General features: G+C 45.3%; 1 protein-coding gene across 1 annotated transcript in view; it reads right to left on the bottom strand.

Annotated features, from left to right (window-relative positions):
• LOC116876990 overlaps window positions 1–23,476 on the bottom strand; it is a 165,297-nt gene that overhangs the window by 91,928 nt on the left and 49,893 nt on the right. The window contains exons 2-3 of the mRNA XM_032873446.1: window positions 6,473–6,654; window positions 4,951–5,092 (exon numbers count right to left, since the gene is read on the bottom strand). Of these exons, the coding sequence (XP_032729337.1) occupies window positions 4,951–5,092; window positions 6,473–6,654 (324 nt within the window). The remainder of the gene's footprint in view (window positions 1–4,950; window positions 5,093–6,472; window positions 6,655–23,476) is intronic.

Below are 23,476 nucleotides of genomic sequence, written 5' to 3'. Positions count from 1 at the left end.
GTGTTTTGTGTATTACATATGATACATATATTTCTAAGACGAGGTTATATTGAAGCAGGTTGGGCCCTAAATCTGATATGACTGGTGTCCTTACAAGAAGAGAAGTGATAGAGAGACAGAGCCACCCGAGAGAAAGCCATGTGATGACTGGAGCATAAATACCACCACCAGCCACGAAACACCAAGTATTGTCGGCAAACCACCAGAGACTGGGAAGCAGCAAGGAAGGATCCTTGTTGAGAGAGCCTTTAGCAGAAGAGAAGTGCTGCTGACAACTTGATTTTGGACTTCTAGCCTCTAGAAGCATGAGAGAATACCAATCTACTGTTTTAAGCCACAGAGTTTGTAGTATGCATTACAGTGGCCCTAAGAAGCGAATAAAATGGACACAAATGCGGTTCTTGTTATTCCCAGTGGTTGTGTTTTATAAAGCCACCACGGGAACATGGAAACATGGCTCCCAAGGAAACACAGGATTAGGTTCCCGGGAGCCTCTGGTCACAACATTTCATCCACCAATTATTACATAATCTGGGTTTATGCGTGCTTCTGTTGAAAGACATCTTATTTACCATCTATTGTCGATTCATTCATGTTGAATTTATGGCCAACAGCAATATAACTCATACCTGGACGAAATCTTATCCAACGCCTACCTTTCCTCCACCAGGCACATGGCAGCCTTCTTGGGCTCAGGAGTGCTAGACAACCCTCCAGCCCCATGCTCAGCGGCCTTTTTATTTTTTAATTTTTTTTAAAGATTTTATGTATTTATTTGACAGAGAAATAGAGAGAGAGCCCAAGTAAGCAGAGCGGAGGGCAAAGGGAGAGAGAGAGAGAAGCAGGCTCTCTGCTGAGCGGGAAGCCCGATCCGGGGCCATTTAAACAGAAAAACCACCAACCGCGGGCCCCAAAATGCAAAAAGTGTGACACAAAGTTGCCAAAAGGATACTTGTTTAGAGTCTGAGGGCTGAGATAAGAAGCAGAGTGTCAATTTTGTTGGATCTCAGGTGGGAACACGTGTGTTGGGTGACGCTCTGCGCATGTTCGTAGATGAACCTCCAAAGCCCAGCACGTATTGATTTGGGCGCCATGAATCCGTTCGGAGGAGTAGCGAACTCCCAAGTACAGACCACAAATGACACGGATCCACCTTAGACACACATGCCAAATGGTAAGAAAGGTTGTGAACCAAAGAACAGTGTTTTGAAATACAGGAACCAACACTTACCTTAACTGGCAAAGTCAAGGGACCACCTGAGTGGTGGCATTTCAAGGCGAGGCCTGAAGAAGAGAGGAGCCAGGAGTTGGAGGAACGATCTGTCGGCAGAAGGGACAGCTCGTGAGGAGTCTGGGGGCAGGTAAAAGCCGGTTGCGTTTGCGTGAGGTGGGAGTGCCGCGAGCAAGATGGCGACTGATTTGGGTGAGGGTTCTGCGTAAGGAACGATGGGAAGATCTTGGAGTGGTTTGAGCAGAAAAATGAGGTGTCCCGGGCAGAACTAAAGTCCTCTCTCAGCTGCTCCACAGATTTGCTGAAACAAGATCTGGTTCCCTCAGCTGGCTAATCTGAGAAATAAATGTGTGATAATTTCAAATCCTTCTTTGGATTGGTGCGGGGATATAAATAAATGCCAAGGGAAGTGTCATGGCGTGATCATATCTCAGTTTGTTCTGCACATGATGGTGTTTAATTTTTAAATCAGATCTACTAGGAATATAACGCCTCAAACCAAGGGAGTAAGACTTCCATGTGAACATTTCAGCTTCTACGGCAGGAAAGGGGAGGGAGATATTTTTAGAAGGAGACCTCTCAGTGCCCCTAAACCACGAGGGAGGCACTGCCCTGCCCCAGCATTCCGCAGGCCCTGCCTATCAGCTTTCATCGTGGACAAGGCGTGGGTGGGCTGAGGTACCCCATGTTGCCAGGAATGCCTGACCAGAAACTGCTCTTGGGTGTGTACCAGAGCTGCCTCCCCTTCACTTGACCCAGGACAGCTGGCTTCCTGGCCTTGTGAAATCTTCCAGAATCAGGAAAGAACTTGAGTTCTGAGTGAGACTCCTTGTGTCTGACTTCATGTGTTTGCCGTGTCTTTCCTCTCCATGCCTTACTTCACTATGTTCATCCAACATCAGTTACCATCCTCCTCGGCCACCACCAAACTCTACCAGCAGAAAACAGTGTGGCGCTACAGAGACGCTTAGCATGCACTGGCAAACTGTGCTCTGTGGAGTGGAAAATACCACGGTGGCCATTTTCTTTCCTTCCTTGAGGAGAAAGTCCCTTGTCAATCATTGAGACAGTCTGAGTAAGCTTGTTCTTAGACATCTGATGACTAAGGAAGCCCCTCATGCTACCTCATCATATTTTCTTCCTCTTCTCCAGGGCTTACCAACACTCCCTTCTGTAGGACATGCTGAGGGATTATGAGTCAAAAGGAAGAATGACGAATAAGTGATTTTTCTGGTCTGGTGTTTGGAGGGCAAATTCAGTTCAAAAGCTAGCTATTCCACCCTTTGTGAAGGTGAAGAAGTCCTTGGGTGAACATATTTGATATGTGAATATGAAGGTCTTGCAGTAGTGCCTGCCCCAGAAAAACTGCCTTTGTTCCTCGGTTTACCTCAACACAACTTTTCAGTCAGCAGAGGGTTGTAGGATCTGTGCTGTCCCAGAAGTGTGAGCCGTTGTCCCCGTCCTGACACTTTTCCAAGAGACCTCGGGCCAGTCGCTTACCCTCCTGGGGCCACCGTGTCTGCGGAGGGCGTGGACCCACAGCCGGCCTCGCTTCCACAGAGCAGGTGTTTGATTGCATTCTTTTGTGCTGAAAGACTCCGGAATTAGATTCTCCAGCCATGCCTGAGACGCTCTGGCTCTGCAGGAGCTCAAACCAAGTAATGAAAAACCATGGAAAACAACGAGGCAGCCCATGTCCCCGAGTCACCTCTTCCTGGGCGGTCCAAGAGCCTTCCCTCCACTTTCCCCAAATTGGGCTTCACTCCCCTCCCCGCACGGCCACGGCCGCTGGGCAACAGCTTTGCTCGAGGACAGACGATCAGACTCATCACTGTGAGAAACCGCACCCGGGAGGGGGCCTCACCTCAGGAAGCCGCACTGAACCTCCTGGCCCTGACCTCACAGGACGTCTCCCAGCTGAAACCATCAGCCCCGCTGCCTCCCACCCCCTAGACTCGGATGAGGTCAGCAAAACTGACCGAGGGGACACGGGCACCAGGCTGGACGCTGGGATGCGGCATGAAGGAAGACAGGACTCCTGCCAGAAACTTCCAGTCAGACAGGAGGCCTGCCCGAAGATTCCAGTCAGCAGAGGGAGAGAGAGAGTCCTGGACGAGTCGCCCCCGGGGAAGGTGACACGTGTGGTGGTGGGGCTAGACCCCAAGGGCTGAGAATGACCGACAAAACGGGTCCCTAACACCTTGATCAATCATTTCTCCACTTCTTTTTTTTTTTTTTAAACAGTTGATGAAGCATTTTCACGCGTTAAGAGCTCATTTGTTCCTCATGTGCCGTCAGAGAAGCAGACAAGACAGGGACACTGAAGTCTCCCCCGGGGTGGCTCCCTCCGTGGACACACAGCGGTGGCCAACGGTACACTTACCACCACCCATTCCGTGCTTCCTCCGAGCCAGGCCCAGGCTGGGCCCTTCACAAACGTGATCGAGTCCTCACATCTCTCCAAAACAGGCGTTATTATTATGTTTTTCTTTTTTAAAGAATTGCAGGAAAATTCTAGAGCCCAGCATTTACATTGACTTTTCAGTATACAGCTCAGCGGCGTTGAGGACATTCACTCCGTGGGGCCCATCACCACCGCCCACCCACAGAACTCCTTCTAGGCCGTAAAACCGAAACTCTCTACCCAGTAAGCGACTCTCCATTTCTCCCTCCTTCCCTCTGCCCTCTGGCAACCACCATTCTGCCTTCCGTCTCCACATCTCCATGTGTTTGAGTGTTTGAGGCACCGCAGAGGCGTGAAACCAAACAGGATTTGTCTTGGTGTGACTGGCTTATCTTCCTTATTTCACTCAGGATAATGTCCTCGAGCTCTGTGTTGTAGCAGGTGTCAGAATTCCCCCCCCTTTTTTTTAAAGGCTGAATAGTGTGTGTGTGTGTGTGTGTGTGTGTGTGTGTGTGTGTGACAATTTGTGAATGCATTTACCCATGGATGGACATTTGGCTGCCTCTACATTTTGGCTGTTGTGACTAATGCTGATCTGAATATGGCTACGCAAACATCTCTTTGAGTAAACAGACACAGTTGTTTGAGCAACGTTGGGTTGTCAACTTCCGGCGCAGTAAAATATCCACATATAATGCCCCCCACCTACTTAACTACTACTAGCCTACTGTTGACTAGAAGCCTTACTGCTAACGTAAACAGTCGATTACCACATATTTTATGTGTGTCTTATATATTGTATTTTTATAATGAAGTAAGATGGAGAAAAGAAAATGTTATTAAGAAAATCATAAGGAGCACAGCATACATGGACAACGTTGTACTGTAAAAAATCTGCGTGTACGCTGTCCTGCGCCGTTCAAAGCCATGCTGTTCAAGGGGCAACTATATTACGAATCTCCTTTTTCTGGAGAGGGAAACTGAGGCTCAAGATATTGAGCAATTTCTCCTGGCTCAACAAATAGTAAGTGGGAGAACAAATCTGTGTGATGCTAGACACCGGGTTCCTAACCACTGAACCATCCTATCTCTAAAAAACTCAAAAATACCCGAGTTCAAATCCCAGCTCTGCCACAAACCGATGGTGACATGAGCAAATACAAACCTGTGAGTCGTGGGCTTGTTTTAAGGATGAAGTAAACTGATGTGCTTCTCCTGGTGCCAGGCTCATCATAGGTGCTGGGTAAATAGTGTCTTTTGTCATCACTGTAACAACTGGTAGCGAGTACGTAGGAGAAGTGACCCAGGGACCCACAGCCTCGGACTCCGTGGCTGCAGACTGCCGGGTGGGCTGCGGGCTGGTTCTCGCCGGTTGGGCTGTGAGCTGCGCCGAGGCCACCTTTGTCATCCGTACCATGAGCCAGCCCAGGGCTGAGGGTGTCACGGCACTGGTGTGGCTGCAAGGTCTAACAAGAGAGCCCAGCTGGAGCAAGGGAAGGGGCTCCTAACCCAGGGTAGCCACTAACCAGGCCCCATTCCCTTCCCCCTGGGCCTCAGCTTTCGCACCTGCCGATCGAGGCTCTCACAGGGGACAGTGTTCTGGAACTTCTAAGCTGTGACCTCAGTGTAGCGGTGTGAAGGGTTCAGGTGGTGTGCTCAGACTGTCTGGGTCCGACCCGGGGACTGCTGTCCGCTTGCTGCGTAACTTTCAACCAGAGGCTTGGGACCTCTTTAGCCTTTGGTTTTCTCATTACTAAAAGTGGAGCACACTCCAGAGCTTGGGTCACAGGGCTGAGAGGGTCAAGTGAGGGGTTTAAGTGCTCAGTAAAGGCAGGCTGTTGGAATTCTTCTTACAATTATCAGAATGAATACTTGCTGACTGCCCAGCTTCCAGAAGAGAGACCTAGCGTGGCAACATTACTCACCTGTGAATCTGAGGTTTCTCCTTTGACGGCAGGAACCCCGTCATCACCAACTCGAAAGGTCATGGTGGGGGTTAACGGAGATAAATGCCGGGCACCGAGGAAGGGCTTAGCCAGTGTGTCCCAGCGGTAGAACGATGCCCATTGCAAAGTTTTAGAGATCTGTTTCTTCCCATACAGTGATCGGGAGTATATGTTTGTGCAATCTCTATGACTGGCAATTTGGCAATGACTCTGAACACCACCAATCCGCCTGCCCCTTGACCCGGAACCTCCACGGCTAATTACAGATAACAGCTGGGAAATGATGTGGGTCCAAGGCTTTCCAGTGCGACACTGGTTGTAAATGTCTGTCTGATTAAAATAAGTTGTGGGTTGGCAAACTATCCAGCTATGAAAAAAAAAATGGTAGAAGAAGCTCTTCCTGTTCTAAGATCTATTAATTGAGAAAATTAAGGAACAGAACACTATGTATCACTATACAATGTTTAGCATTTGCGTAAGAAGGAATGGGGTAGTATATAATCATATGCCCATGTAATGCTTGTATATACACTTAAAAAAAATCTCTGGAAGGATACACAGCAGGCCCTGAGTTCCTGAGAGAGATTGTCCTGTATCTTTTTATAACTTTAAGAATGTATTACCTATTCAAAAAAGTAAATAGATTAACATTGTATTAAGGAAAGAAGGGAAGGCGGGACAGCAGGAAGGGAGGGAGGGAGGGAAAGGGAGAGAAGTGGGAGGGATGGGGAGGGAGGGGGAGGAATCTGTTCCTCTGAGTCCTGGGCCATCAGATGGGACTGAGGGAGAGCAGGTCTGTCCTGCTGAGGAGGGGACGGAAGTTCCAAGCGTCACGGGATCTGGCTGGGCGTGAACATCAGTTATGATAAGGAAGGTGGGATGCTGACTTACAGGAGATGACCTGACACTGAAGTCTGGTGGCCCTCCCGGCAGGTGTCTTTCCGCAGGGGTGTGACAGTGACCTTCAAGCTTCTGCTCTGTCCTTGTTTCCAGCAGCAGCTCCCATACGCGCACGGCCTCCCCCTCAGGCTCCTCTCCACTCCCAGAAAGCTCCCTGTTGGGACTCCTGCCTCCTGAGAAAAGAACAGAGGTACAAAAAGAAGGACCCAGTGCATTTCCCCTGCTTCCAATGTCTGATTTCTTAAATTAATTTACGTGGCAAATGGAAGAGCCGATGACACAAATTGCTTCAAACCAAAAAGTCTTAAACATGTGAAAGGCTGAGGTGATGATAGTCATTCCCTAGGCCAGCACTCCTCTGTCTTCTCGGACAAATAATCTAGAGACCTGACTGCCGTCTTTTCAGGTTATAATAATTTCTTGTCATTGATGGTGTGAATTTAGCAACGAACACACTGTTATAGATAAACATGGGTATTTCTGTTTCCCTCAACGTTGGACTCTAGAGGAGTCTTTTTGCTTAGGCTTTGGCACATGTTACTATTATCAATACTATTAATACATACGGCATGTCATTCTGTATAAAATTCACAAATATATTCATGGAAAATAAGAATAAATGTACTGGCAATTCATGGTTTGTTTTCCCATCCATTATCTCATTTGATCTTCAAACAGCCCTAGAGGGTGGGTATTTATTCAACAAATATTTATGGAGCACTCATCGTGTCCATGATGCTGAGCTACATCCTGGTGCTTCAGAGGTAAAACGACAGGACTGTGGTGTAACTGAGGTCAGATACGCAGACAGATGTGCAATTACAGCGGTAGACAAGACGATGTGGGAACAGTGAGGAGAGGCACCCAATCCACCAAGTGGTGGCGAACAGATCAGAGAGGATTTCCAGGCAAGCTGTGGTCGGAGCTGAGCCTGACACAGGGAAGCACTGAGTCAGACCCCTGGCTTTCCCAGCATCTTCCTCCTGTGAGCCGGAGCCCAATAATTCCTCATAGACTCTCCACTCCATCCCTGGTGGCTATGCCTAACTCCACGCTACACATTACTCGGGAAACTTGTCAGTTCAAGATCTATGCTTTGGTGAGGGACCTTTATTTATTGGTTTGGCTTCTTTCCCTGAGGAGTGGTCTGTCTGGTTCTCTCGCCCCAGACGCACCAGGGCTGATTCCTTGCACATCTGGCTCGGCACTCCCCACAAGTCTGGACATGGCCCTGAAAACCACCTCTGACTTCACAGCACAGTGTCCCACGCCCTGGGAGGTGGGCTGTGTCTGGGCTTGCTCAAGTCTGGGAACAGCAAACTCTGGCCGGAGACTACACAGTGCAAACTCTGCTCGGAGGAAGTTGGCACAAGCCTTGGACTTTGGGCTCTGGCCGGGAAGTGGTCCCAGGAATTTGCAGTGGCGAAGCCCTGTGGGTCTCTGCTCCCTGGGGGAGTGCGAGTAGCTCCTAGAGAGTGAGGGAGGTGAGCAAAAAGGAGGTGCCCAGGACGGTGGTTAAGAGGCTAGGGGTTGTCCTGGGGCACCTGGGAGGCACAGTCGGTTAAGCACCAGACTTTTGGTTTCTGCTCATGTGATCTTAGGGTTGCGAGATCAAGTCCCGCATGGACCCTGCCCTCAGCAGCTCAGCACAGAGTCTGCTTGGCTTGCTCTCTCCCTCTCCCTCTGCCCCTCCCACTCGTGCTCTCTCTCGAAAATAAACAAATAAATCTTTTTTTAAAAGAAGCTAAGGCCTGTCCTATGTGGGGGTCCCCAAAGCAGAGGGTTCAAGGGCAGCTGACTCATTAAGGAAGCGTTCCCAGCAGAGACCAGGATGGGAGTAGAAGTGGGACAAGGAAGGCGAAGAAACCGGACAAGCTGACCTTGAACCCATAGGACCTTTCTGCTTTAGAGGGATGGAGGGATTTCCCACCGAGTCCCAGCCTCACCCTGATCCTTTATCTCATGCGGTGTAGGAGGTGGGAGTAGGTCTGTGGTGTAAGTTATACCTTCAGAGTTCGTCTCTCCAGGAAAAGGGCCCTCACACTCCCCCAGAGAAGGGCTGCCTCTGGACACACACTCCCAAGCACTTCCTGTGGGCAAAGCTACCCCAGGAGACCAAAGCCCAGTTTCTGCCTGTGCGACCAAGAACAAACTAACCTTGTTGACAGTATTTTTTTTTCTTTTCCTTCCCTTTTCTTTTCTTTACTTTTCTCTTTTCTTTTCTTTACTTTTCTCTTTTCTTTTCTTTTAAGATTTTATATATTTGAAAGACAGCGAGTGTGGCACAGGAAGAGGGAGAAGCAGGTTCCCTGATGAGCTCGATCCCAGGACCCTGGGATCATGACCTGAGTCGAGGTCAGACGCTTAACCAACAGAGCCCCCCCCCAGGCACTCCGACAGTTTTTTCAACTCTAAAGTGAGGACACTTACATCTCCTTCGTAGGACTGTTGTTAAGGGGAAAGGAGATAATATGAACAAAGTGTGTAGCATGGGCCTGGCATGTGTTAGGAATTACTTATGTCTGAACCTGGCTCATGTCCATCTGGGGGATTCTACCATCGGAATGTTGACACAGGTGAACCTGAGCTCCAGGGCCTCTGCTTCTGCTCCTTGTGTCTTTCTCTCCCTCTGCTGGGAGATCCTCCTTCCTTGTCTCAGAAACCCAGCCCTCCTGCCTCCTCAGCTCCCCCAAAGCCCTGTCCAGTCAAGTCTTAGGACCTCACACTTGAATTCACCCACCGCCCCAGTCTTTTCCTTACCTTGCTGGCCTTGCTACCCAGAAGCATCACAAAGCAAAGTGATTAAGAGCTCAGATTCCAGAGTCAGGTGGTCTGCGTTGGCGTCCTTGCCTCAACAGTTCCGGAATGTGCAAACGTGGCAAAGTCCTTAATCTTCCTGTGCCTCAATTTCCTTATCTGCCTAATGGGGTAACACTCACTCTACTTCTTATAGCTGTTGTGAGATATTACGACAAATCCAGCTGTGTGCTGGCTAGTGCAATCGTCAGGATAAAAAGTCCTTATGGGTCAGATTCCTGCTCTGTTTAATGCTCCGATTCTTGGGTTTATAATTTCCTCATTAACCCCTGTTATTTCCACCCTCTGATAATGGGCAGGGTTCCCACCCTTGTCCTCCTTTTGGTCCCTGGAGCTCCAGGGTCACTTCCTGTTGGAGCCTCAGATGGTCAGCACAGGGAGAACCATGAACATGTGCATGGCACCTCCTGGTTTTCTCCATAGCACATGTCTGACCTGATCTGTGCCTTTTCTTTCAAAATTAAGTTTTTAATTTTAATTCTAGGGTAGATTAAAAAAAAACGATATTATATTAGTTTCAGATGTACCATTTTGTGATTCAACACTTCTATACATCACCTGGCGCTCATGATGGTAAGTGTACTCTTAGTCTCCATCCCCTACTTCCCCCATACCCCCACCGCACCCCGGCCTGGATATCATCAGTTTGTTCTCTATAGTTGAGAGTCTGTTTCTTGGTTGTTTCTCTCTTTGTCTCTCTCTTTTTTTTTCCTTTGCTCATTTGTTTTGGCTCTTAAATTCCACATATGAGTGAGATCATATGGAATTTGTCTTTCTCTGACTGACTTATTTTGTTAAGTATGATACTCTCTAGCTCCATCCATGTTGTTGCAAATGGCAGGATTTCCTTTTTTATGGCTGAGTACTATTCATATATATATATATATATATATATATATATATGCCAACTCTTCTTTATTCATTCATCTATCAATGACACTTGGGCTGCTTCTGTAATTTGGCTATTGTAAATAACATGGCTATAAACATCAGGATGCATGTATCCCTTTGAATTAGTGTTTTTGTATCTTTGGGTAAATACCCAGTCGCACAATTGCTGGATTGTAGGGTAGTTCTGTTTTTAATATTTTTAGGAACTTCCATATTGTTTTCCACAGTGGATGCACCAGTTTGCATTCCCATCAATGGTAATCTGTGCCTCTTTTTTAAAATGAGGGGACTGAGGCTCAGAAAGATTAAGCATCATGCCCAAGTTCACCCAGCTCCCAAGCAACTACCATTAACTCCAAGTTCAGTGCTCCTGTGCCCCCAGAGACCCAGCCCATCATAGGCCTTGGCATAACGTAGATGTTAGATTTGTGTTTGTTGAATGAATGGACAACCGTTCTGGGCTTATAACCAGAAGTGGGATTGTTGACTTACAGAGTGTGGGAATATTCATTTTTACAAGCAAAAGCAGAGTCTTTTTCAAAGTGGTTGTACCAGTTTACATTCCCACCACCACCATATCAGGGATGCTGTTGGATCTCATTCTCTCTGCACTTGGCATGGTCAGGCAGTAAAACAGGAGAGTAGGGGTCTACATTTGACCCATACCCCTGTTAGTGGCCATGTGGGCCATCACAGTTTCTGCCACACATTTCCCAAGTGATGTAAGAAGTTATCTATCCCATGTCTAGGGGCACCCGGCTGGCTCAGTTGGAAGAGCATGCAACTCTTGATCTTGAGGTCTTGAGTTCAAGCCCTACACTGGGTGTAAAGATTACTTAAATAAAGAAAACTTAAAAAAAATAAGTAATCTATCCACATCTAACCACACGACCACTGTTAGTGGCTGTCCTCTGTCTCTGACCTGGCCCCTCCCAGAGTCTTCAGCCTCATCTCTTGATAGTCTCTGCTGCCCCTTGCGGCCAAGATTCCAGCAGCAGAAAGACTCTCTGTCATCTTGTTGAGTACACACCATATGTTAGACATTTATTGAACATTTATACAGGCATTATCACTTTTAATCTTTTCGTGGCCCCTTACCCCATTTTATAGGTGAGGAAATTGAGCCTTGGGAGTTTAAGTTCGCTCTCAAAGGCACACAGCTGGTAAATAGTAAGGCTGAATTTTAAACCCAAGAGTCTGATTCCAGAGCCCGCACTCTTCACTACAACATGTTCTCCACTAAACAACTGTGTTTACAAGTCTCTATTTTTTCCTTTGCAGCTGCTGCTTTTTCTGCTTGGGAGAGCTCTTTCCTTATTCCCCATCTCAACTGCTTTGCTTTGCTTGGTAAAATTTGTGCTCATCCTTTGGGACTCCAGTCAAGCATCACCTTCTCTGAGACGTCCTTTCTGACCACCTATGACTGGATTACCTGTCTGACTCCAAGCATCTTACAGCTCTCTCATCATAAAAACTTATAATCTAGGGGCGCCTGCATGGCTCAGTCAGTTAAGCACCTGACTCTTGATTTTGGCTCAGGTCATGATCTCAGAGTCATGAGGTCTGAGCACGGAGTCTGCCTGAGATTCTCTCTCTCCTTCTCCCTCTGCCCTTCCCCCCACTCACATGCCTCTCTCTCTCTCTCTCTCTCTCTCAAGTAAACACATAAATATTTAAAAAATAAGATAAAAATTTATAATCTATTGTTATTGTCCAATTTTCATTTCTCTTTGTGAGACTGTGAACTTCTGGAAGGTGGGACACCTATTCTCAATAAATGATTACCAATGCCTATCAGGTCCAAGCTCTGTGGTAGGTCTGAGGCTACCATGATAAAAAAAAAAAAAAATGAAATCCATGAACAAAAAAGAGTTCTCAATCAAGAGGGGTTGAGAGAGAGAGAGTCATTTTTTCAAATACATGATTGTGTTAGGATAAGTCCTAAAACTGAGCTGTGACACAGGGCCATACAAGGCCCTAAGCAAGGAGGAAGAGACAAATTCAGTGAGCCAAAAGGCTCAGATGTCTTAACAATAAGGATGACATTAGATCTAGGTTTTGAAGGATGGAGAGGAGTACATCCAGGGATCAGGGCTGGCTTCTGGAAAGGCACAGCATGGGAGGTGTTAAAGATAAATATGTGGCTTCCCCTCACTTAGGAGAAAGCACTGAAAGTATTCGGAAAATGTCTGTTAGATGAATCTATAAATGAATGAATTATCTCTATGGCCAGGAAAAATTTGCAAGTTCTTACCTTACCCCAAAAGATCCAGGTCTAGTTACATGGTTACATACAGACCTACTGCCTGGGTCTGCCACCCTGCTGACTGGCTCATGGAATTCAGGCTGGTGCATCATCCAAGCATGTAGATTTCTACCACCACACGAAGCTGTTGCCAAAAATGTTACAGTGCTCACTCAGTGCCATGACATGGCTTTTGCATAATCTTCTCTGGAGATGAGTCATGAATTAGGTAACAAGTCAAGGACACGGATTCCTCCAAGGTCAGAAGCTGAATCTGCTCTACAATTCTCTACACAAGTTAAACCACACCTGTAGTCTGAACTCAGTTACAGGCCAGTTTTAGGATGTATTTTGTGGTGGACATTACGGTTACTTCTTGACATGGATTGAATTGCGTCCCTCCACAAAAAGATAAGTTGGAATCGAACTCCCGAGTACCTCAGAATTTGACGTTATTTGGAAATAGGGTTGTTGTTGATGTAACTAGTTAAGATGAGGTCATATTGGAGTAGAGGTGGCCCTCAACTTAATACAACCAGTGTTCTTATAAAGAGAAAGCCATGTGAAGAGAAAGAGACAAACACAGAGAGAAGATAATGTGATGAGACACAGGGAGAAGATGGCCATTCTTCAGCCAACAAGAGATGCTGGAAACAGATTCTTTCCTTGCAGCTCTCAGGAGGAACCAACCCTGCTCACACCAGTGGACCATGGTGTGAGAGGTCCTCCCAGCACAGGCAATGAGGCAGTATATAATCTGCAGAATTTAAACACAATGATAAAGTTCATGACAAGTCGATATGCTTTTATTAGCATTGAATGGTAGAAATTCTAAACAGCTTTGGTAATAAAATATTCTCTCCTACTGGGACAGGAAGTTCTGACTGTCCCTCTACTGCTTGATATGCAAAGGCCAACGAGGAGAAACTATAGGGAGTGAAGTTTCAAGTTTGGTAGAAAAAGACCTTTCCAATAGGCAGTAATGGAATGGGCTATCTTGTGGCTGATGAATTATCCAACACTGGCAGTGTACACACAGGCTAGAAAACCACTCTTCTGGGATACCATTCAGTAGACCACTGAATTCAGTGGAGAATTCCCTTAAATGACCTTGAAGACACCAGCTGGCTCCATGAGTCTCTACTAGGAATGACAGGTGAACAACTGAGACAACTGTGTTCAAGTCAGAAAAGGAATTCTGAGTGGGAGATGAATATTTCTGGTCTTCTCCGTTAGGATGTGAGTAGCAATACGATAGAAACATTCCAGGGTCATGTGAGCACTAATGCCCTCATGAGCATTGGAAATCAAGTCATATCAAAGGGCTGGAAGGTAAGAGATAAAGTCTGTGGTTACTAATGGTCAGAAACACACAAAGCCTGGGAGCTAGGGCATGTGCTATGGGAGGCAAAGGGCCCGAATCCAGAAGGTCGTGGAGAAGAAAACCCGAGTACTAGTAACAAGACCCCAAAAGGGAGCATGACTCCATCACATTAGCCCAGGGCAGATCAGCCAACCCTTCTGCATAGTTCCCATCTCATTGGATTGTAAAGGCTAAATAAATTAATATGTATAAAGGTCCCTAGTGCAATGTCTGGAGCGATGAGCTGAAGCGACATGAGCTATGATTATCTTTTCTTTTTTTTTTTTTAAATTTTTTTAAAGATTTTATTTATTTATTTGACACTCAGAGATCACAAGTAGGCAGAGAGGCAGGCAGAGAGAGAGAGGAGGAAGCAGGCTCCCCACCGAGGACCCTGGGATCATGACCTGAGCCGAAGGCAGAGGCTTTAACCCACTGAGCCACTCAGGCACCCCTGATTATCTTTTCTTAAAGGACCTGCCCTGGCGAGCTGCATGCCTCTTTCTGCTCTACACATTGCCATGACCCCTCTCCCCAAGAAGGTCAGGACAAAGTTACTTATCCCATCCCGATCCCGTTCCAGCTCCTTAATCGTTGCTAACTGGTTTTTTGGAGGCTAAAATTGTGATTTTTTTTTCCCAATATAGTGGAAAATTGTGTCATTGGAAATGTTTAATATTCCACGCTCTTTATTTGTCCATTCGTTTGTGTCTTCATTCATTCGAATACTTCCTGGGCGCGTCCTTGATTCTTAGAAATTGAAGTGCAAGAGTTGGAACAGTTAATAAAAATAATCCAGATCCTTGGGCTCACAAAGCTATGGTCTTATTAGTATGGGGCAGTGGGAGAGGGTGGGAGGACAGACTTAAGTTAGTTATAATTGCACGGAGACAGGTGGAATCACAGCTGTGGCCACATCATCAAGAAAGGGAGACAGCGCTGAGATTGTGAGGTCGGGCAACATCCTGGTCTGGGTGGAGCTTCCCTGAGCAAGTGATCCTTGAGCCAGAGTTTAATTGCCTGTGTTTTAACTTAGGAAGTTAGGAAAGCTCTAAGCCAAAGTACCAGTGTGCTCACATGTCCTGACATCCATTAACTGTCATTTACAAGTGCCGATCTTGCATCAGACACTCTGATAATAACGTTATGCTCGTTATTTCATGCAGACCTCACGTTAACCCTTTGAAATAGAAATTATTGTTTGGCCCATTTTACAGAGGAGAAAAGTAGAGTCCAGAGGGGTCCAGTACCTGATGCAAGGTGATTGATCTTATAAGCAGGATTTCAGGTCAGCTCTAACTCCAGTCCCTGGGCTCTTACCCCTGTTAGCCAAACTGTCTTATTCGTCTTTGTATCTAAAGCCTAGAACAGCACCTGGCATGTAGTAGATGTCAATAAATACTGCTGTATAAACACTAAACTAGGTGAAATTGTATTGAGGGGAGGAAGGCACCCATGCATAGGGGGAAAGGATGACTAGGCTGAGGGCAGAGGTGGAAGGGTTTCAGGAAGAAGTCACTTCAACGGCCAAGCTTGCAGGTAGGAATACACATTGGCCTTGAAAGGATATTCTTCTTTGATAGGTATGGACCTGTTTGGGTATTAAAAGTATTCAAGTGTTGAAGACAGGATGAATACTTTGGTCCTGAAAATGTAGTAGGTCTGAATTATCTTTCACATTATCTTCCATTCTGGAACTGATCTAATACAAAGCGTTCTTGTAAATAAACACCAAAAATTTACCAGTTCCCAAAGCCTCTTACCTAAGTGGGGACCTAAGTGGAATGATGGTGGGTGGAGTGGGCAGACAGAGAGGGTGACAAACATTAGGGAAGACCGAGTTACCACTCAATATCCTCTGATGTTCAAACCATAGGATCAACAAAACAGATGTGTGCAAACCCCTAGGATAGTGTCTGCATATAACATTCACAAGGTGGTAGTGTTTCTTGTTATTAGGTACACAATTTAAAAAAAATTTTTTTTTTTTTTTTGCTAGATCACTGCTTTTGTTTCATAAAATGGGGCTCTTGCTCAAACGGATATCCAAGGGTTGAGGAATAAAAGACTATTTTCCTTTCCTGCCAAAAGATCGCTTCTTGGTGTTTGAGGTGCAGATCTTGGCCAACACTATGATTTCATTCCAACTTCCTCAAGCAGGTTAAGTTTGCCCAGGTCACAGGCCCTTGGTGGGTCCCAGAGTCTGGAGATGTGAGGTTTCCAGGAAAGGATGCTTGAAACTCCATTTCCTTTTTCTAAGGTTTAAAAGATAAAAATGGGATTCATATCACAGTTGAAAATCCCAGGTCTTCAAAGCCCAGAACCATAAATCCTTGTACATTGTAGACAGTATATAATCCCATCCTTACAATGTTGCAAGAGGGCATACTATTATTTCCCCATTTTACAGATGAGTAAATTGTGGGTAACCATGCCCTAGATATACAGCTGGAAAGTGGTAGAGCCTGTAGTTCCCTTCCCCTCAGAAGGAAACTTAATACAGTAGTTAAGAGCACAGCTCTCCGTGTCATTAAGAAGTGGCCTCTAATTCTAGTTCTACCACTTTTTGGTTGTGTGCCTGTGGGCAAGCATTTCATCTCCGTCTCTCCCTTTGGAAAGTCTTCATCTTAGTTTTTAGAATACTATGATTCCCATAGTCTCCCTCTTGGGTATTTCCCCCAATTCCTTCTCTTTTCTATCTTGGCTTCTCTTCTTGTCTTTTACATTAGATGTTACCAGACAGTCCATTCTCCATTTCCTTTTCTTTCCTTTTCCACCCCATATCTCCTTCTCCTTGGTAGTGTGAGTCCCTTTAGCATGGGAAAGATTGTATGGAGAATTGCATCCTGGTCTTTTAATCTTCCAGTTGGAAATATGACACACCAATTGGGCTCACTTTTCTTGGACAGAACAAATACAGGACCATATCTAACTTCAAGATGGACATGCTCTTAAATGACAGGAGCACCAGATGAGGACAGCATCAAGTAGATCTTCTGGAGCTGTCTTATACCCATCAGAATCCTCAACTCTCCCTCTGTCCAGGAGATTTGCAGATATGTTTATTAGAAAACAATTAACCACTAATCATGCTTCCCTCTTCACTTTGGCTGCTTTGGCTGCTAGGAAGTTCAAAGCCAAATTTGGGGTCCATCTCTGACAGAACCTATGGCATGAGATGATGGGTTAACCTCATGGCTTAAAAAATTCAATTTTATTTCATATCTTTGTATTTTCCTTTCTTTAGTTTGTCTATTTAAATTGGTGCAAATCTGCATATGCCAAATAATTTTTTGAATGAGTCGAGGTATAAACAAATGCATTCAGAGGCACACATCTGTTCGATCTTTCAGCCCTCACCTCTCATTAGAAAAATAAATGGTAATTTATCACTGCCCACTGGGTATCTCCACTGGGATATCCTACAGTTGCCTCAAATGCAATATGTTCCAAATGAAACTCAGTATCTTTCCTTTAAATGGTCTCCTTTATTTAAAGCCTCTTTCCACTCCAAAAAAAAAAAAAAAAAGCTACAATCTTTCCTGCTTCCCTGTATTGTCATTCCCTGTATTGTTGGTTTATCTTTCATGACTTCTTAACATACAGTCAAAAGAGTCATTCTCTGCTCTCCAAATATACCATGTGTTTTCCCATTACCATGGGTTTGTTCATGCTGTTTCCTTTGTCAGAAATGGCCCCAGGAACTCTCCATCTGTGGGAATCCTTCCCATTCTTTAAACTCCAGTCGGTTGTCTTTCTTTTATAATGTCTGCCCTCAACAGCCAACCAGATGAGAGTATCTTTTCCTTCCAATCTCACTTATTACATTTGACTTAATTGACCTTACAATACATGTTTCTTTTATACTTATTTTGGCTTCCTAACATTTCAGGAACCCCGGGAGCAAAGACCTGGGGCTCCTGCTTTTTTTTTTTTTTTTAATTTCTTTTCAGTGTACCAGAATTCATTGTTTATGCACCACACCCAGTGCTCCACGCAATATGTGCCCTCTATAACACCCACCACCAGGCTCACCCAACCTCCCACCCCCTGCACCTTCAAAACCCTCAGACTGTTTTTCAGCGTCCTGCTTTTTATTTGCAACACTCAACTCTCTCTGGCCTGGTTTTGAATTGCCCTGATCCTGAAGTTCGTCATAAATGAGCTTGATGACCTATGAAATGAGAGTGTGTTTATACTTGCCCCTCCCTGTCCACTGGTCACATCTCCGAGCTGCTCAAGCTTCTCCCCCAACATAGCTTAAATCTCTTCTCTTCATGACCTTTGTTCAATCCCATCATCTTTCACAGCGACAAGTACAAAGCCCTCTAACACCTCTTCCTACCTTCGAGACTGATTAACTCTAAGACACATATCCCTACCCTGCTCAAAGCCTTTCAGTGTCTTCTCAAGGGCAGTAAGATAAAGTGCAAGTTTCTTCCATGGCATAAAGTTCTCCGTAATCTAGCCCTGCCCATTCCTCCTGTTTTGATGTTTCTCAAAACCTACACTACCACTGGTCACACATTCATTCTCAACCCTAACCTAAAAAAATGGGACTGGCCATGCACTGAGCTTTTATATTTCTGTCTGTTCCTTCTCTCCTTTTTTGGGTAACATATCCTACACTTCTAACAACATAGGTAGCGTATAACCCATGTTGACCAGTTAGAAGACTTCACTCCTTTGCCTAGTGCGAAACTTTTGGAGATTTTCGAAGTGGAGCTAAGCGACAGGTTGAGAGTTCAAAGCTGCTCATGCGACTCCCTGTGAAAATAAAGGAAATCAACCCAGAGACAACTCAGACAAGATAGTAGGAGCAAGTCCTTCACACCACCCAGGACACCCTGGCTCTGATTTCTAGGCCGGTGATGTCAGGCCTGTTTGCTCAATTCTCCTCTGTGTTCTGTGAGCCACCCTGGGAGTCTTCATGACACGTAAGCATTTGGTTAATTTTTCTCTTCTCAACTAGATTGTATTTCTTTTGTTCTGCACTGCATCTTTGACACCTAAATTAATATTTATTTACTTACTGAAGGGCAGTTCTGTGTGGGGAGAGCAGAGGGTTTTTATAACCTGCCCGATGGGCTCCCAGAAGCCCATGCAAATGGACTTTGCATGAGCAGATATGCAATTTCAGTAGTAAAAGGAAGGGCTGCCTGGTTTTCCTCTGGACTCTGTGTGCACAAGTAATCAGCTCAAGGTAACATTTTTTTTTTTTTCCTATTAATGAACTGGAACTTTGCGTTTCCATCCATAATAGGCAGACATTATTTTGAAAATGCAATTTTTGAGGGGAGGGATCTCACATTATTTAAGAGACCTGAGTTTAGTTCCTCAGACTACTTCTTCTCTACATAGACACAGAGTTCTTAAGGGTGGGTATACACCCAAGAAAACTGAAAACATATGGTCATGCACAAACTTGTACACAAATGTTTGTAGTATCTTTATTCATAATAGCCAAAAAAGGCAAACAACCCAAATACACATCAACTGACAAGTGTAGAAACAAAATGTGAAATATCCATACAATGGAATACCATTGGAGTGAAGCCTGACTATGTCCTTTATATCCTATAGAGTCTCATATCATTTTCTATTTTGACCTTGATTCTAGGGCTTTGTTTTGTTTTGTTTTATCAAGACTTCCTTTGCCAAAGTGAAGATGTGTCAGGCCTAGAGAAATTTGCAGGAGAGAACTGGAATGTGGAGTTACTTATAAATAGCCCTGAGAAGAAAAATCAAACACCTTCATTGGAAGGAGTGAATAGGGGACCCAGAACTCTCATCCTCTCTTCACTGGCAACACTCACTGCTTCACCCCCACTATCTTGGGGTTGTCAGGATCTACCCATAATGCTCTATCCCTATCTCTGAAAAGCCCTACACAAAAGTCCAAATTTCAAGGGCATCACCAAGATTCTGTATATATTTGGATTTTGCCCCATCTCCCAGCTTCCTACTTCCCAGTGTAACTTTGGAAATCCATTGACCATCATCAGCAATGTCTTCTGTATGGTCAAAAACTTTTCTCTCTGTTCCCTTCACCCTCTTGCTCTAAGTGTGACCTGGTGCTCCCCTGAGAACCAAGTCTGAAGATCATGTGAAGAGATAATATCACCCACAACTTCTCCTGGGTCAGTAGTCACCAGACCCAGGTGATGTCTCCATCATTTCCTGAGGATTCTAGCTTGGCATTCTCCCATCACTATGCCTAACCTAACTTTGGTGATTTCAGTGTCCACATGGTTAATCCTTCCAGTGCCCTAGCATCTCCTAGTTCTTTGATTTCTTTTCCCATATCTTAGCTACCCACTGCCATGGTTACAGCCTAGACCTTGTCCTACTCAGTATCCATACCTCTGCAGATAATCTTAATTTTATCCATTCTCACCCTGATCTTCACCTCCTATCTTTCCTATTTACTCTCTCTGGTATCCAATGTCAATGATTCTTCAGCTCCATCAAGAGAGACTGGCCCAATAAACCAAGATCTGCCCAGAAAAGCATGGCACTTGCAGAGATTGACTCCAGAGTCAGACAACCTGGGCTCATGCCCTACTCCTGCTCCCGACTAGCTCTGTGACCTTGAGCAAACTGTTTAACCTTGCTAAGACCCAGATTCAATGACGATAACAATGACCCCAGTCTCACAGATTATTTGAGGGATATATGAAATACTGTAGAGTGTAGCATAGTGCCAGGCCTATATAGAATTCTCAGTAAAGGAGAATGATGATTCTGTGTAGTAAACATGATATGTTTTGGTCAGCCTAGCAACAATTCTTCTTCTTCTTCTTCTTCTTCTTCTTTTTTTTTTTTTTTTGAACAGCAATACTACCCCAACTTTAAGTGAGAAATAGAGTTCCTTTCTTGGTGCTGGTAGGAGCTAATCTCTAACTCAACTGCATGAAGGGCATAGGAACCCAGGCCTGACAAGTAGGCGCATTCTAACCCCTGACAATGGTGAATAGTGTCACTCAGGAATGGACACTTAACTAGGCTACATCAATGGGAGTCTACTCAAAGACTTTTTGTGGGAACAATCAGGACAAAGGTGTCCTCGGCTGGACGTGGGGCTGGTAAGACTTAAGCAGACAACAAAGGGAGCCCACCTGAGAGCAGCCAACACAGAGGAAGGTGGAGGGCATGGATGAGGGAGGCTGAGATCTGCATCCTTGTGTCCAGCTATGCTTAAAGTCTATCTCAGGTTTTCAGTTACACAGGAATGAATTCCCTCCTTGGGACTTAAACCAGTTTGAGTTGGGCTTCTATCTCCAACAGAGTTCTGATTATTATTATACAATGAAATGCCAGTTCACCGTTAAAGATGGTGCTAGTAGGCAACACTGGGACACAGAGAGATGCTCATTGTATATTTTCAATTGGAAAAAACTTATAGAATAATAAGATATCAACAAGGATGAGAATGAGTAAGATTCCATTTTGTAAAAAATATATAGAAAGAAGTCTGGAAGGCTATATGACAGTACAGCCTTAGCAAGTTAACAAAAGATTACATAAGCTATGTAACTAACCCTGGATTTCATGGGTGGTAAGACTGTAGGTAATTTGCATTCTCTTTCTCTTGGGGGACTACATAATCTAGTGTTTTTACAATGTACATATATTATTAGTTCAATTTTTTTAAAGGTTTCCCATATGAGAAAAAGCATCCCTCCTTTGCCGCACATGTTATCAGAGAATTAAATTTAGCCTGTCCTAGGGGCTCCTCTCTCCATTCATCAGGGAATCCAGGACTGGGTGAACCTGTTTTGTGGGTTTGAGGTTCCTGGGTGTGCCAGGCCTTACAACCTTGAACCAGTTAGAATCACCATATCACAATTTACAAGTTTAAACTTAGGGCAGTTGAGAAATTCAGAATTAATCAACTGTGCCCTCTTGGGAGAGAGGTAAGCAGAGTGAAATGTGTACAGAGCTTTCAAAAGGGATTAATCATGGCTTTGGGGATTATGCATGGTGATGGGAGGGGTTCTGGGAATATTTACATGCGGCATTATTAGCCAGCACGCACATGGCAACCTCTTCATTGTGAAGGGTTTCACATCATAAGTTTTCTAGCAGAGAAAGGAGGTTTTGCCCACATTCTGAGGGTGGAGAAGCTGGAAAACCAGAAATCTTCTGTGACTCATTGAGGGGTATACGGCAAGAATGGCGTTCTGGTTTAGGGTTCTTGACTCTGTGCCCTATTCCAGGTGCCAGTGTTTTTCTCTTAGGGCTGCTTCAGACACATGTAGCCCACCTCAGACAGGACAGGCCTCCCTCCCTCCCCTTCTATGAGCTTATTTTTTAAAAATTCATGTCAAAATAATGTTCTCTGGGTTTCTCCTTTTAGAAACACTCAAGGTGCTCTCCCTTAGGTTATTCCTTTCTCTGTCCTAACTCTGGGAGCCAACAGGGCATGCTGCAAACATCTTTGGCTCCAAATTGGGGTTACTGCTTGGGAAATTTGCTGCCTTGCATCTATGGGGGGGTTCACATTTTGGGGAGTGGTGTTGACCTCTCCCCAGGTGGTTTACCTCAAGTCCATCCTAAACATCTTCCTCAATCCCCTCCTCAGTGAAACTGATGTGCCAGCCCCCTGGGTCAGGCACTGTCACTATTTTCCAGCCCCCTTCCTCACTTGGAGCCGCGGGTTCATGCCTGGAACACCTTCCTGCACTCTTCTCTCCCTGTTCTTCGGACACGTTAACTTAGCCATCACTTACAGAGCATTCACTGGGTGTCAGATGGTTGTTTAAGACTTTGCAAATGTTAACTCTTTACAGGAACCTAATGATGTGACTACCTTTACTATGACCTCATTATACAGATGGAGAAATAGAGGCACAGCAACGTGCTCAAGATCCCAGAGCTGGCAGGTGCTCCAGGCAAGATTTGAATCCAGGCAGCTGACTCCGGAGACCACGCTTTTAACCACCATGCATTGCTACCTGCAACCCCCCTGCCCACACATCCTTCCAGTCTCCTGCCCTGTGAAGTCACCCTGGTGTGTATTTGGGGAATTGCTGGTCCCTCTAAGGTTCTTTTGTCCTTGGGCATGGTTTTTATTAACCTTGGGGTCCTACCAGTGGGGAGCTTCATAAGGACTGGGATTTGGCATGTTCATTTCTGGATCTACAGCATTCTCACCAGCAGATAGTTTCCAGGTGTTTTAAACACTGGAGCTGTGAAGCATATGTGGGCTCAAATGAACGATATCTACTGAATTAGAAGGCCTCAAGGTGGGCACCTGGGTGGCTCAATTGGTTGAGCATCCTACTCTTGATTTTGGCTCAGGTCATGACCTCAGGGTGGTGGGACTGAGCCCCTTGTTGGGCCCTACACTCAGCGGGGAGTCTACTTGAGATTCTCTCTCTCTCCCTTCCCCTCTGCCCCTCCCTCTGCTTGTACTCTGTGTCAAATAAGTAAATAAATAAATAAATACTTTTTCTAAAAAAGAGACCCCATAACGAATAAACACTTGCAGACAGTCCAGGTAAGATGCTCCCATAAAAGGTGTAACTTAAGTCCAAAAAAAATGCAGAGAATTCTTAGCCATCCAAGAGCTAATTATTTTCTTGAGATCATCATTCAGCCCCTTGCTTCTCCTTGCGTTTATTCTGATCCTTTAAACATTTCATGGCTTTGGAGAATCTCCATGAGGAGGTGGAGA

Source organism: Lontra canadensis, unplaced genomic scaffold, assembly GCF_010015895.1.
Source record: "Lontra canadensis isolate GAN:19392208 unplaced genomic scaffold, GSC_riverotter_1.0 scaffold49, whole genome shotgun sequence".
In the NCBI taxonomy this organism is placed as follows: Eukaryota; Metazoa; Chordata; class Mammalia; order Carnivora; family Mustelidae; genus Lontra; species Lontra canadensis.
The sequence above is the reverse complement of the archived record's forward strand: the minus strand, read 5'-3'. Positions and strand labels throughout refer to the sequence as shown.